At 46.8% G+C, this 15,399-nt stretch overlaps 1 protein-coding gene across 1 annotated transcript in view; it reads left to right on the top strand.

Annotated features, from left to right (window-relative positions):
* The first annotated feature begins 1,889 nt into the window (after positions 1–1,889).
* LOC134984507 (zinc finger protein 585A-like) overlaps positions 1,890–15,399 on the top strand; it is a 201,488-nt gene continuing 187,978 nt past the window's right edge. Inside the window, exon 1 of the mRNA XM_063950077.1 lies at positions 1,890–3,776. Within this exon, the coding sequence (XP_063806147.1) occupies positions 1,928–3,776 (1,849 nt within the window). The 5' untranslated portion in view covers positions 1,890–1,927. The remainder of the gene's footprint in view (positions 3,777–15,399) is intronic.

The following is a 15,399-nucleotide window of genomic DNA, read 5'->3' as shown; positions in this document are numbered from 1 at the left end:
CTCCGAGACCTGTCTTCTAAATCAATGACTTTATCACAAATAGAGACCATGTCTTCCTGAAGGGAGCGTAGAGTAGCAGGACCATCTAGAGTGTCTTAAGAAGTCTTCAGCCATTACAGCTGGGCTGTGCATCTGGCAAGAAGTAGCAGATGATGATGTAGCAGTCTCAGAAGGACCACCTGAATTCGAGGTACCAAAGAGATGGACAGGTGGGGCCGATTTGGTACCTTTTTAACCTTTTTTGGAGGTATTGTAAGCCGGCTACAAAGAGACGGACCTCTCAGAGATAGGAAAATACAAACAATCTATAAATAAATGGATCAGTAGGACACTGTCAGGAGGTTACATCAAGATTACTTAGTTCAAAATTAAATTCTTAGTCAAGCTGATGGGGGTATCCGAGCCCAAATTTCAAGTAAACATGATGTAATGCAACTCAAATAACCCAGTAATGACCGAGAAATTCCACTAGAGGTCAGCGTGATCACAGACGTGAAGTACTCAGCACAGAGACACACAAATGGCAAAATGTATTAAATCCACAAAATAATATACTGTGAGGTTGTAATCAGAGTGTAATGAGCTGTACTCAGACGATACTTGATACTAGGCTCTGCATGTAGACTGAGAGGAAGTAGATGATAGTGGTACCATATAAATAGAAGGTAGTGTCACCTCCAGGCAAATGCCTCAATTTAGTGTAGTGACCCCGGTCCAGCCGTCAGGACACTTATTTAGCGGCTTAAATCAATTTTACACCTTATTGAAGGCAGAGCATGTGATGGCCGGGCACCAGGATCCAAACTGGCAGCCATCTCACTTCCCAATACCACCGCCGGACTCCAGTGACTGTGGGCAGCCCGTTCTGTCCCCAGCAGTATTGGGAGCTGTGCACCCGTCTGAGACCAAAGCGCCTCCAAGTCAGGAGTTCGGAGCGTGCAGGAAAGACTGAGTGCACTTAGCCCCAGAATACAGCCTGTGGCTTTAGCGGTGTCACTAGGCTGCAGCAGTGAACGGTGCCCGGAGTGAGCGGCGCAAACGGATTTTGGACAGAAGGAGTGGGGGACTTAATAGATTGGGTCTTGGTCCCAGTGGCGGCTGAGAGCTATCAGGTAGGGTAGATAAGAAGCCACTTAGTGAGGAGATCTCCATAAAGCACGTCTGGATAGATCACGCCCCTTTTATTTATTATTTTATATACTAACAGGGGTGCTAGGTGTGGTACATCCCTGCAAAGGCAGATCCAATCTCTTTCTCATCAGACTCTGCTGTCTTCCCTGCACTCTCACTCAGATGTTCACTGCTGCCAGTAGCACACGTATGAGAAGCAGAAGTATGGCGGCAGCTGTATAGATCCTGATATGTAATTCTCTATATCATACTTACTGTACACACAGCATCCTTATTACTTTTGAGAGTATAGAGGTAAGACACTGATGATGGGGGGGGGGTGTTTGTAAAAATGAATTATAACCTAGCAGATGATGATTACAGGGTATTATGTGGTGTATTGCATGTAAAGTACCTTGTTCCACACCTACACTGCTGTAGCAATATACGTTATATAAGGGTGAGTAACACATGTACAGGCTTACCAGCGTATGAGCACACACATAAAGGAATGCTACCTTACCAATGCTTCCAGGAGTAACGTTAGGAGACATTTCTCTGATCCATCAGCTCATATGACTGATGTTATTGTTCTCAGGAGGGTGGACACAATGATAGTCTGAGACACAATATTATAAAGCCTTCATTAAAAGTTATGTTTTATTATACAAACACATTTACAATTAAGTGTCCCAGAGAGTCGTCTTCTCCTATTGTTTACAAGATTAATATTGTTACAGAAAATGTCACATTTCCATAATGTATTTTATTTCCAGCAGATGGACACACAAGCAGGAATATCTCAGAAGGACATCTAATGTTATCCCCGGATTGTGACATAAAAGATAATGACAGTAGACAGGATTCTCCAGGAGATAACCCCATTACCCCAATTATACATCCAGCTCTATCAGCTGATCCCTCTGATCCTGGGAAATGTTCTCCTGATCACTCTGATATTGGTGCATCTGTTACAGCTCTGACAGTAGATACAGTGTTTCCCTGTTCTATAGATGCCAAATGTTTTACACAGAACACAAAGCTTATAACCCATCAGCCAGTTAAAGCAGGCGAGAGGCCATTTCCATGTTCTGAGTGTGGGAAATGTTTTACATACAAATCAGCTTTTGTTACACATCAGAGATATCACACAGGTGAGAAACCATTTCCATGTTCTGAGTGTGGGAAATGTTTTGCACGGAAATCAAATCTTGTTAAACATCAGAGTAGTCACACAGGTGAGAGGCCATTTTCTTGCTCTGAGTGCGAGAAATGTTTTACACGGAAATCAAATCTTGTTAAACATCAGAGTAGTCACACAGGTGAGAGACCATTTCCATGTTCTGAGTGTGGGCAATGTTTTGCACAGAAATCACATCTTGTTACACATCAGAGAAGCCACACAGGTGAGAAGCCTTTTCCATGTTCTGAGTGTGGAAAATGTTTTGCACAGAAATCAAATCTTGTTACACATCAGAGAAGTCACACAGGTGAGAAGCGATTTTCTTGCTCTGAGTGTGGGAAATGTTTTGGACGCAAATCAGATCTTGTTACACATCAGAGAAGTCACACAGATAAGAATCCATTTCTATGTTCTGAGTGTGGGGAATGTTTTGCACACAAATCAGATCTTGTTATACATCAGAGAAGTCACAGAGGTGAGAATCCATATCTATGTTCTGAGTGTGGGAAATGTTTTGCACACAAATCACATCTTGTTACACATCAGAGAAGTCACACAGGTGAGAAGCCATTTTATTGCTCTGAGTGTGGGAAATGTTTTACCCAGAAATCATGTCTTGTTATACATCAGAGAAGTCACACAGGTGAGAAGCCATTTCCATGTTCAGAGTGTGGGAAATGTTTTGCACACAAATCAGATCTTGTTATTCATCACAGAAGTCACACAGGTGAGAAGCCATTTTCTTGCTCTGAGTGCGGGAAATGTTTTGCACAGAAATCACATCTTGTTACACATCAGAGAAGTCACACAGGTGAGAAGCCATTTTATTGCTCTGAGTGTGGGAAATGTTTTACCCAGAAATCAAGTCTTGTTACACATCAGAGAAGTCACACAGATAAGAATCCATTTCTATGTTCTGAGTGTGGGGAATGTTTTGCACACAAATCAGATCTTGTTATACATCAGAGAAGTCACAGAGGTGAGAATCCATATCTATGTTCTGAGTGTGGGAAATGTTTTGCACACAAATCACATCTTGTTACACATCAGAGAAGTCACACAGGTGAGAAGCCATTTTATTGCTCTGAGTGTGGGAAATGTTTTACCCAGAAATCATGTCTTGTTATACATCAGAGAAGTCACACAGGTGAGAAGCCATTTCCATGTTCAGAGTGTGGGAAATGTTTTGCACACAAATCAGATCTTGTTATTCATCACAGAAGTCACACAGGTGAGAAGCCATTTTCTTGCTCTGAGTGCGGGAAATGTTTTGCACAGAAATCACATCTTGTTACACATCAGAGAAGTCACACAGGTGAGAAGCCATTTTATTGCTCTGAGTGTGGGAAATGTTTTACCCAGAAATCAAGTCTTGTTACACATCAGAGAAGTCACACAGGTGAGAAGCCATTTTATTGCTCTGTGTGTGGGAAATGTTTTACCCAGAAATCAAGTCTTATTATACATCAGAGAAGTCACACAGGTGAGAAGCCATTTCCATACTCTGAGAAATAAATCAGCTCTTGTTTCACACAACAGACATCACTTAGGTGAGGAACCATTTTAATCTTCTGGAGTATACTCATCATTGCCATGCGTTTTTCTTCAAGGTTCTTATCCTATCTCCTATGCTTTTTGCAATATACATGCTACTGTTATGATTCCTGAACTCCAGACCGGAGGAGATCTTATGACAGGGATCTGAGTTCAGGAAAATAAGCTGGTTGTGGGAGCTGGAAGGCCTAGTAACCCCTGGCGCCCTAACTCCGTTGTCTCGCCCGTGTTATCAGAAATCCCCTGCGAGACTATGGTTGCTTGAGCCCATGGCAGCCGCGTTCGAAGGGCGGATTATGTCTGCCCAACCCCGATGCCCCCGCAGGTCTTAATGGGAGACAAGGGGAAATCCGAGACAGGGTGATAACAAGGGGCCCTCTGACTAAGCAACACGGCCAGGGGTTACAAGCTGACTAACTAAATCAAAAGGTATGTGCGGATTTGCCGCCAGGGAAAAGGACAACCTAAGATCCACTGATCCGACACTCCTATCCGGCACCGCTGGACACCAGAGTGGATCTGTGGAAGCGGAATCCTCCGCAAAACTCCAGAACACAATATAAACAAAATAAGAAACAGTAGCGGACTAGCCGCAACACACGGCTGCGCCGCGACTCACGAACACCACCAGATGTTAAAGGTGCTCGGTCAGACTCCAGGAACAGATGGTAACTTCCGAGTACAGGATCTCTGAGGACAGGAACAATCAAATAGACCGGGACTGGGAACTCTCTGCAGCAGACAAGGCAAACAGGAAACTATCACCGGCGTCTGTAGGAAGTCCTGAGGATGCCTTTATTCAGGCATCCTCCAATCCAGATCCAGACAGGACAATCAAAAGAAATGCCGTGCAGCTTGCATGCTGCACGGCCAGCACATAATCAGGGCAATAGGATAGACCCAGCAACGGGGAACGCGGCTGCACGTGGCGTCCCCGTTGCTAAGGCCAGAGGCGGCTCCGTGCGCCCAGCGTCTCAGCGTTGCCAGGGAGCCGGCGGCTGAACGCGCCCGGCGTCCCTGGTTGCTAGGCGCCGGGCCGCACGGCCGAGCGGACCCCGGCGCCTAACAGCTACCACTGGGTGAAATAATCAGATGTCATGCCCTCATCTACCACTGCTATGCAGATGACCTGTCTTTTGCTCCAGGTACCCAGTACCAATCCTAAATGGTTGTCTAGCTGAGCTCCAGGTGTTGGTGATGCCAGTTGGCTGTGACTCAGTCCTGGTGAAACAGGTCTTTATGATAGAAGCTCACCACCAAAGGACAGGGCTACAGCTCAGCTTTGCAAAGCAACCAGACTTACGCTTGGGGGTTCAGAGTTACAAAATGCTGATCATGTGCGGAATCTTGGTGTCCTGGGTGGTGGAGTGACACTTAGACATCAGGTATCTGCCACAATTAGATTGTCATCTGAGGAACATAGCCAGACTCCACCACTTATTTCCCTCAGAAGATCTACCTACAGTCATACATACACTTGTATAATCACACATAGACTACTTCAATGTCCTCTAACTGGGTCTCCAAGCAAAAGAATTGCACCGCTTGTAGCTTGTACAGAATGCAGCAGCCAGGCTGTTACCTAACCAGCCCGTTCCTGCCACATCACACCCATTCTCTACTCCCTTCACCGGCTGCCAGTAAGATGGGGACTATTAATCTTACTGACTCTCCCAGCCCTACATGACCGGGGTCCAAGGTACCAGAAGCAGCGTCTTCCTCCTTACTGCCCAGCTTGCTTCCATCTGCAGATGGACTGTTACCAGCAGTTCCAAGAATCCTCAAGAAGTTCTGAGATGTCAGAGTGGAGACATGTTGGATGGCACTATTGCTGTGGTGGGGACTGCCGGAGGCACTATCTGTGGCTAGTATCTCCAAGCGGTGCTGAGGTGTCAGAGGGGAGAGACAGGGTGGGTGGCACTAGTGCTGTAGTGGGGCTGCCGTAGGCACTATGGGTAATTTATTTTTCATCCACTTGGGGTCACTGTAGTACTCTTGAGATATGAACGGAGAGTTAGCAGGAACAGGCACATTTAAATTAGTAACCCTCCTTCCCCTCCATACTCCCAAAGGTACCTCACGTGGAGAGTTCTCCACAGTTTTTCTATTTTTCACAGATTTTTTCTTTTTTACACTCAATCCCTTCCCAGATTATTAAGAAGCTTTGGTCCGGGATTGTTTGTGCTGCTGCTGCAGCAATTGGCTTGTCGTGCTCAGGAGAGGAGTACGAGTACGGCGGCTGCCACGACTCTGTCTTCAGAAGGAGGAGAGGGGGGAGGCTGAGCGCAATATATATTGGCTAATATGGTAATAAGTCTCATCTTGCATGCTTTATTATACTTGAGTATAGGCATGCACATGGCAGGACGCCATTTTAACCTTACTTCCTGGTTCTTCTTGCAGGAAGTTTGCTGCTGTCCTACGACACTCGCCCACTGGAGGAGTTGGGGTGTTAGTAGGAATTCGGTACAGCACAGGTTTCACTGATTGCAGTGTGTCCCACGTACACTGCACTTCTGGGTTATTCACACTTTAGTTACATTTTTACTGAGTCGTGGGACTTGTCTGTTTTTTGTCTACTTGTCTGTGTACATAATGAGTAAGGCAAATGCAAAATCAAAAAAGCAGCTTAGCTGCAAGGTCTGTGAGAGTGTGTTACCTGACTGAACTGCTGCATACAGTATGTCTTGCAAATACGAACCCATACCCTGATCCTCCTTGGGTAATGTCTGGGTTACAATAGGAATTGGCCGCTGCGCGAAAGGAGCGTGAGACGGCTAGATCTGAGGCTAGGGTAATACCAGAAGGGGCTCAGGAGATGTCTAGGACTTTGCAAGGGTTACAAAAGTCCAAGTCTAGCTCAGTTCCGAAAGATAGCATTTGTTTTATAACTTACCAGTTTCAGCGATGTTGCATTCTGACGATTCAATGCCAGACCTGATAGCTGAAGAGGAACATGAGGAAGGTGAATTGGGCCAGAAGTCAGATAATGAGGTTACTGATAGTCTGGCCATTGATAATCTCATCAGGGCAGTACATCAGGTTCTAAATTTTACAGAGGTTGAAGAACCTCTTTCAAATGATGAAGTGTTATTTGCTAAAAGACGGAGAACACCGGTGTGTTTTCCTTATTCAGATTCTCTGAATAAGCAGTTAACAGAAGCATGGAAGAATCCGGATAAACGGTTTTCTATGACTCAGCGGTTTCTGTCTAGTTACCCGTTCCCAGAGTCTATGACGTCTAAATGGTGAAATTGGCCGGCTGTGGATTCCTTGGTGTCAAAACTTTCTAAGAAGTTAACCATTCCAGTTCCAGCTGCTACAATGCTTAAAGGCCCATCAGAGTGTAAGCTAGAAGCTGTGCTAAAGTCAGTGTATACAGCAGTAGGGGTGTTGCTTAGACCTGCTTTGGTTGGAGTTTGGATTAACAAGGCTGTAGTTGCATGGGCAACACAGCTTAAGTTGGGCCTACAAGAAGAACATCTGTGAATCTGCTGAGTATCTAGGTATGGCTTCTATGGTCGTCGGCCTGGTTAGTTCTCACCTTTCAGCTTCACAAGTTGCAGCACAACGTGCACTTTGGCTGCATTCTTGGCAGGCAGAGGCAGAGTCCAAATGAGGAATAGATGCATTGCCTTATGCTGGCAAGATGTTGTTTGGTCCTGAATTGGACAAATGGATTTCTCAGGCCACGGGGAGAAAGTCTGTTTTCCTACCATTGCCTTTACAGGTTCCTAAATGGAAATTCTCTGGATCAGCATTCAAATCCTATAGACCTCAGTCCTTTCGAGGCCATACTAGAGGAACAACCATACACAGTAGACATGGTAGATGACGTGGTTTTCAACAAACCACTAACCATCATGACACTAAGACGACCGACAAGCCAGTGGCATGACGGGCTTCCAGCTCATCTCGGATCTTCAGTTGTGGGTGTCACAACTGAGGCTGACTTAGGGAACCCTCAGATGTAGGGGCTGGCGTGTAGGTGAACCGTGCAGGTAAGATTAGGTTCCTAGAAATGCAGGATGTTTGAACACCATCAACCCAAAGGCGTGACCACAACAATGGAGTAAAATATAAAAGTCAATTTATTGAACACACAGTATATATCTTGGCAATGAGATATCTTCAACAGTGAGTGCAGAATGAAATGCAGTACAGTTCCTGGGAATGCAACTGCTATTTGAGACTGTGGCTATGCAGAGCAAGATGGTAAAGTCCTTGCCAAAATCCAGAGTTGAAAAGTCTGTGGCCACAGCTAACCGCTGTAATGAGGAACCAGCAAGTACCGCCCAGTAGGTGGTAGACAGGAGACTGGGACAGGCGCTGATACACTGAGGTTGAAGTGAAGTAGATAGAATTGCCAGAGACTGCCGAACGGAACCGGTGTGAGGAAAGATGTGCTGAACTCACCACTGAAGCAACAGTTCGATGGTGAGCATCGATGGATATTGTGGTTCGATGTTGTGTGGGATACTATGCAGAGCGATATATGAATACCGCTGGAGATGACGTGAAGCATCGCTGTAGGCAGATGGTAACACCAAGCACTGCTGGAAGCTGAGGGTGATGTAAGTGACGCGCTGGAAGCCAGTGACACTTTACCACAGAGGCTAGTGAGCGATGCTGTAGATAATGGAAGTAGTAACAATACCAAGACACCGCTGGAAGCAGAGCAGGTCCATAGCTGGAAGCCGATGTGAGGATCGCAGTAGAAGCAGAGCTGGAACACTGCTGGAGTCAGGCGGCACCGCAGGGTGGTAATTGGTGCCGGTCTCTTGGAGAAGCAGAATTCACCAAACAGGAGAGACATGTATGCAAGGATTGAGAACCAAAGCACTGACCCTTACCCAGCCCTGGAGCAGGATATTTATACCAGCTGGTGAGCCTGGATTGGCTGGATAATATAGGCAGAGTCCAGACTGCAGCGGATAGGCTGAAAACAACGTGATAAAAAACAAACATGGCTGCAAAAAATGGATGTTTTGTGTAATGTTGCCATGCCAGCGCTGCTGCAATCAGAGAGGAGCACCTTGAGACACAGATATGCAGTGCGCTGCCCGCAGACAGCGGAGGTGGAATCCAGGCCTGGAACGCCGGGCCAGTCTCAGAAGGCACTTAGCAGGTAAATAATGGGGGTAATAACCCGGATCGTGACAGTGGGAGCACGCCTTCAGACGTTTCACTTGGCGTGGTTTCAGACATCCATAGATGGGTGGATCCGCAATTTAGTGTTCAAAGGTTACAAAATAGAGTTCGATTGTCTTCCACCAATGCAATTTTTCAAGACATGTCTGCCTGTGTCAGGAGACAAGAAGGCGGTTCTGCAGATGTGATTCAATCTCTGGTAGACTCAGAAGGTTTGATTCCGGTCCCAGATCACCAACAGGGTCAAGGTTACTATTCCAGTCTTTTTGTGGTACCAAAGCTGGATGGTCCTGTCAGACCAATATTGGACCTAAAGGGGCTCAATCAGTACATGACCTACTACAGATTCAAGATGGAATCCCTGCGGTCAGTGACTGCAGGTTTAGAGCCACATAAATTCATGATTTCTCTGGATCTCAAGGATGCGTACTTACACATTCCAATTTGACCACCACATCAGGTGTACTTCAGGTTTGCAGTACAACAAAACCATTATCAATTTCAGGCACTACCATTTGGCCTCTCGTCAGCTCCTCGGGTGTTCACGAAGGAGATGTCTGTGATAATAGCTCATCTCAGATCCCTGGGAGTGATAATAGTTCCGTACTTAGACGATCTGCTCATCAAAGCTCCGTCTCAACAGATACTCCTTCAACATAGAAATTGGTGTTGAATCGGCGCTCCAAAGTACACACAAACCCAATTAAACTCTGGTAGCTGCTCACCAGTTGTGGACGGGCTGCCCCAACAGATTATCAATAAGATCAAAAAAAGCATAAGACGGGAGCGCTAGGAGAGTCTAATATTACATTTATTAATGAAACAGTGTTTCAAATGCCACATGAATCACAATATAGCCTAGTAAAAAGTATACACATTTATTTAATAAAATACTGTATTAAATACAGCTGCAATGTATCACCTGAATTAAAAAATAAATAGTGAAATTACACTGTCACGATCCGGGTATCTGGACGCCATTACTTACCCTTCAGATGCATCCTAAGGCTGGCTCAGCGTTCCAGGACCGGATCCCGCTGTTCCTGAGTTTCCACATGCAGAATGTCAGAGTGGTGATTTCATCAGCCGCGGCCTCCGCTGTGCCCCCGTGGTTAAATGTGCGCTTGTCAGTCTGGTGTCTCCTGTGGTCGGCGTCGCCATTACTGTTTCAATTCTCACATGGATTACAAACCAAACTTCCCTCCAAGTGTCTGCATGGGCGCTGCCATCTTGGATTTTGTCATCTGATCATTTTCACCAATCTGCTGTCTGTATTGTTGATTTGCATAATTGCCTAGCCAACCCCTTCCTTGCTGCAGGTATAAGTAAGCTGTGCCTGAGCAAGGAAGGCGTCAGTGCTTTGGTTGTCTAACCTAGTTCCAGTTTGTCTCTCTCCTGTGGTTGTCTTCCAGGTTCCAGCTCCTGTCTCCAGACTTCTGCTATAGAGACCCGCACCAGCATTCCATCTGCGGTGTAGCCTGACTCTCCGATCCATTCTGGACTCACCTGTTTCCAGCTCAAACAATCACCTGCTTCCAGCCCAGCTTCCAGCAGTGTACAGCTTCTCTTAAAGGGCCGGTGTCCTTTTCTGCAGTTTACCACTCTCCACCGGTATTATTATTTCACCGCTCTCAAACAATCACCTGCTTCCAGCCCAGCTTCCAGCAGTGTACAGCTTCTCTTAAAGGGCCGGTGTCCCTTTCTGCAGTTTACCACTCTCCACCGGTATTATTATTTCACCGCTCTCAAACTCCAAACTTCATTATTATTTAATCGCTCTCAAGTTCGTTTATTATTTAACTGGTCCCAGCCAGTATCCACTCCGTATCAACAACAGTCTGGTTCCAGCCAGTATCCACAGCAGCCGTTTTATCTTCAGCAGCCCAGCCTTTCCTGGAACACCGGCTGGTACGATCCTGGGTTCTCTCCATTGCTACAGTCAGGCCTGGTAAGGACTTTCCAACTAGAAGATAAGAACTGTCTCACACTACCAGTGCCTGTGGCCCTTGCCACCCTGTAGTACCCGGGAATTGTATTTATCCTCTGTTGACTTTTATGTTTCCTTTTACTGCTGCTGTGTTACGGAGTTCGTCATAATAAACATCATTGACTTTTATCCTGGTTGTCGTGGTCACGCCTTCGGGCAGTTATTCTACATGTTTCTTACATGTCTAGGGGTCTGATACAACCTCCCAGGTTCCGTTACATCTCAGCCCCTACAACTGAGGCTGCCTCCCGTCAGCTCAGGCCCTCAGTTGTGACAGTAAGCACTGACCTAATGAATCCAGCCGGAGACCAGGATCAAGCGGCCAGGCCGATGCAAGAACTGGCAGCCCGACTTGAACATCAGGAGGCTGCACAGGGCCACATCATCCGCTGTCTCCAGGATCTCTCTACACGGCTGGATGGGATTCAAACGACCCTCCGTGGACCTGGCACGTCCGGTGCGTCCACTACAGTGACACCAGCTGTAACCCCACCCACCTTACCCATTTCCAGTACACATCTTCAACTTCCAACGCCAGCAAAATTTGATGGATCTCCAAGGTTCTGCAGGGGATTTCTCAATCAATGTGAAATCCACTTTGAGCTTCTACCTGGCAATTTCTTCAGTGACCGTACCAAAATTGCCTATGTCATCTCCCTTCTCAGTGGCTCAGCCCTTGACTGGGCATCACCTTTATGGGAGAAGTCTGATCCCCTGCTATCCTCCTATACTGACTTTGTAGCTACATTCAGGCGCATCTTCGACGAGCCAGGCCGGATAACATCTGCTTCATCTGAGATTCTTCGGTTACGCCAGGGAACACGTACTGTGGGACAGTATCTTATACAGTTTAAAATCCTGGCATCCGAACTGGCATGGAATGACGAGGCCCTGTATGCTGCATTCTGGCATGGGTTATCAGAATGCATCAAGGATGAGTTAGCTACCAGAGACTTGCCCTCTAAGTTGGATGAGCTAATTTCTCTTTGCACGAAGGTTGACCTACGTTTCAGAGAGAGAGCAACCGAGCGAGGAAGATCATCTACTCCTAAATCTTCTGCTCGTCCTCCTCGTCAACCATCTCCATCCAAGGATGAGCCTATGCAAATTAGTTGTTCCCGTCTTTCTCCCGCTGAGCGCCGAAGACGTCTCTCTGAGTCTCTCTGTCTCTACTGTGCAGCTCCGTCGCACACTATCAATGCCTGTCCCAAACGTCCGGGAAAACTCCAAATCCTAGCTCGCCAAGGAGAGGGCCGGCTAGGAGTAATGATCTCCTCTCCATCTCCTCATGACTGTAACCTCCCAGTGTCGCTCCAAATTGCTCAACGTTACAGGAACGTCATTGCCCTCCTTGATTCCGGAGCAGCTGGGAATTTCATAACCGAAGCTTATGTTAAACGGTGGTCCCTACCCACCGAGAGACTGTCCTCATCCATCTCTTTGACTGCCGTGGATGGCAGCAAGATTTTTGACGCAGTCATTTCCTTAAGGACTCTTCCAGTTCGTCTGAGAGTAGGAGTTCTTCATTCTAAGTATATTTCTTTTTTAGTGATTCCAAGAGCCACACATCCAGTGGTTTTAGGCCTTCCATGGCTCCGTCTCCACAACCCATCAATTGACTGGACGACTACGCAAATACTGGCATGGGGTCCCTCCTGTGCTGAGACGTGTTTAGCCAAAGTTCTTCCTGTTTGTTCTTCCTTCCCCAGGTCAACTGATGTTCCGCCTCCTCCATATCAAGACTTCACGGATGTGTTCAGTAAAGCCTCTGCTGATATCCTTCCTCCTCATAGAGAATGGGACTGCCCAATCGACCTCATTCCAGGGAAGGTTCCACCGCGAGGCCGAACTTATCCGTTGTCTCTGCCCGAGACACACTCCATGGAAGAGTACATCAAAGAGAACCTGGCGAAGGGTTTCATCCGACCATCTTCTTCTCCAGCCGGCGCAGGCTTCTTCGTTAAGAAGAAAGACGGTGGTCTGCGTCCGTGCATCGACTACAGAGGTCTGAACGACATTACCGTCAAGAACCGATACCCTTTACCCCTGATTACCGAGCTCTTTGATAGAGTTAGTGGTGCAACCATTTTCACAAAGCTGGACTTGAGGGGTGCCTACAATCTCATCCGAATCCGTGAGGGTGACGAGTGGAAGACCGCCTTTAACACCCGTGACGGACATTATGAGTACCTCGTCATGCCCTTCGGATTGAGCAATGCTCCAGCAGTCTTCCAGCACTTCGTGAATGAGATCTTCAGGGACATCTTGTACCGCCATGTCGTGGTTTATCTAGACGACATCCTCATCTTTGCTAATAATCTCGAAGATCATCGTTTCTGGGTAAAAGAGGTTCTTTCCCGTCTCCGTGTCAATCACCTCTATTGTAAATTGGAGAAGTGTGTGTTTGAAGTTAAAACCATTCCGTTTCTAGGTTACATTGTGTCCGGTTCCGGACTAGAGATAGATCCTGAGAAACTCCAAGCAATCCAGAATTGGCCTATACCCTTAAGCCTCAAAGGGGTCCAGAGGTTCTTAGGGTTCGCCAATTATTATAGAAAATTTATACGAGACTTTTCCACCATTGTGGCGCCTATCACTGCATTAACCAAGAAAGGTGCTAATCCGTCCAAGTGGTCCGAGGAAGCTACACAGGCCTTTCACCTTCTGAAGCAACGGTTCATCTCTGCACCAGTTCTGAAACAGCCTGACACCGACTCTCCTTTTATCTTAGAGGTAGACGCCTCCTCCGTTGGAGTAGGAGCAGTGTTATCCCAGAGGGCCAAAGATGGACATCTACATCCTTGCAGTTTCTTCTCCCGGAAGTTCTCTCCAGCTGAGCGCAACTATGCCATTGGCGATCAGGAGTTGCTAGCCATCAAGCTCGCTCTGGAGGAGTGGAGATACCTGTTGGAGGGAGCTTCCCACTCAATCACCATACTCACCGACCACAAAAATCTTTTATATCTCAAAGGCGCACAATGTCTGAATCCTCGTCAGGCCAGATGGGCACTTTTCTTCTCTAGGTTTGACTTTTAAACTCCAGTTCTGTCCGGGTTCTCAGAATCGTAAGGCTGATGCCCTTTCCCGCTCATGGGAGCAAGAAAATGAGTCCAAGTCTGCAGACAAGCATCCTATTATTAATCCGTTGGCATTCTCCACGGTAGGGATGGACTCTATGCCTCCACCAGGGAAAAGTTTTGTTAAGCCAGTTCTAAGGAAGAAGCTCATGCATTGGGCCCATGCTTCCCGTTTTGCTGGACATACAGGCATTCAGAAAACCCTTGAATTTATTTCTAGGTCCTACTGGTGGCCAACTCTGAAGAAGGACGTTATGGAATTTATTGCCTCCTGCCCAAAGTGTGCCCAACACAAAGTCTCCCGCCAGTCGCCTGCGGGGCAACTGGTTCCATTATCTGTTCCCCGTCGACCATGGACCCATTTGTCGATGGACTTTGTTTCCGATCTACCTATCTGCAACAAGTTTAATACCATCTGGGTGGTAGTTGACCGGTTCACCAAGATGGCACATTTCATTCCTCTCACCGGTCTTCCGTCAGCTTCCAAGTTGGCTCAAGTGTTTATACAAGAGATCTTCCGACTTCACGGTCTTCCTGAAGAGATCATCTCGGATCGTGGAGTACAATTTGTAGCCAAATTTTGGCGAAGTTTGTGTCAAGCCCTCCAAGTCAAGTTAAAGTTTTCCACGGCTTACCATCCTCAGACCAATGGTCAAACCGAGAGGGTGAATCAGGACTTGGAGGCCTTCCTCCGTATATATGTGTCTTCCTCTCAAGATGACTGGGTTCAACTCCTTCCTTGGGCCGAGTTCAGCCACAACAATCAATACCATTCCTCATCTTCTTCTACACCATTCTTCATTAATTATGGATTCCACCCTAAAGTCCCAGAATTCCAACCGCTTCCCGCAACTTCTGTTCCAGCAGTGGATGTCACCTTGCATCAGTTTTCAAATAACTGGAGGAACGTCCGCGCAGCCCTGCTTAAAGCCTCATTCAGGTATAAGAAGTTTGCCGATAGGAAGCGTAGAGCGGTTCCTGCTCTCAAGGTGGGTGATCGTGTGTGGTTGTCCACGAAGGATTTGAGGTTGAGAGTTCCCAGCATGAAATTTGCACCTCGCTACATCGGACCCTTCAAGATTGAACAAGTCATCAATCCTGTTGCCTACAGGTTACAGTTACCATCCTTCTTGAAAATACCCAGGACATTTCATGTTTCTTTGTTGAAACCGCTGATCCTGAATCGGTTTAATTCCGCACTTCCTCCAGCTCCCAAAGTTCAGACTCAACGGGGAGTCGAGTACGAGGTGGCCAAGATTTTGGACTCACGTTTCCGTTACGGTCAGTTACAATACCTCATTGACTGGAAGGGCTATGGTCCTGAAGAACGCTCTTGG

The sequence above is a fragment of the Pseudophryne corroboree genome (assembly GCF_028390025.1).
Source record: "Pseudophryne corroboree isolate aPseCor3 chromosome 3 unlocalized genomic scaffold, aPseCor3.hap2 SUPER_3_unloc_6, whole genome shotgun sequence".
Classification (NCBI taxonomy): Eukaryota; Metazoa; Chordata; class Amphibia; order Anura; family Myobatrachidae; genus Pseudophryne; species Pseudophryne corroboree.
This window is presented reverse-complemented; position numbering and strand designations above follow the sequence as displayed.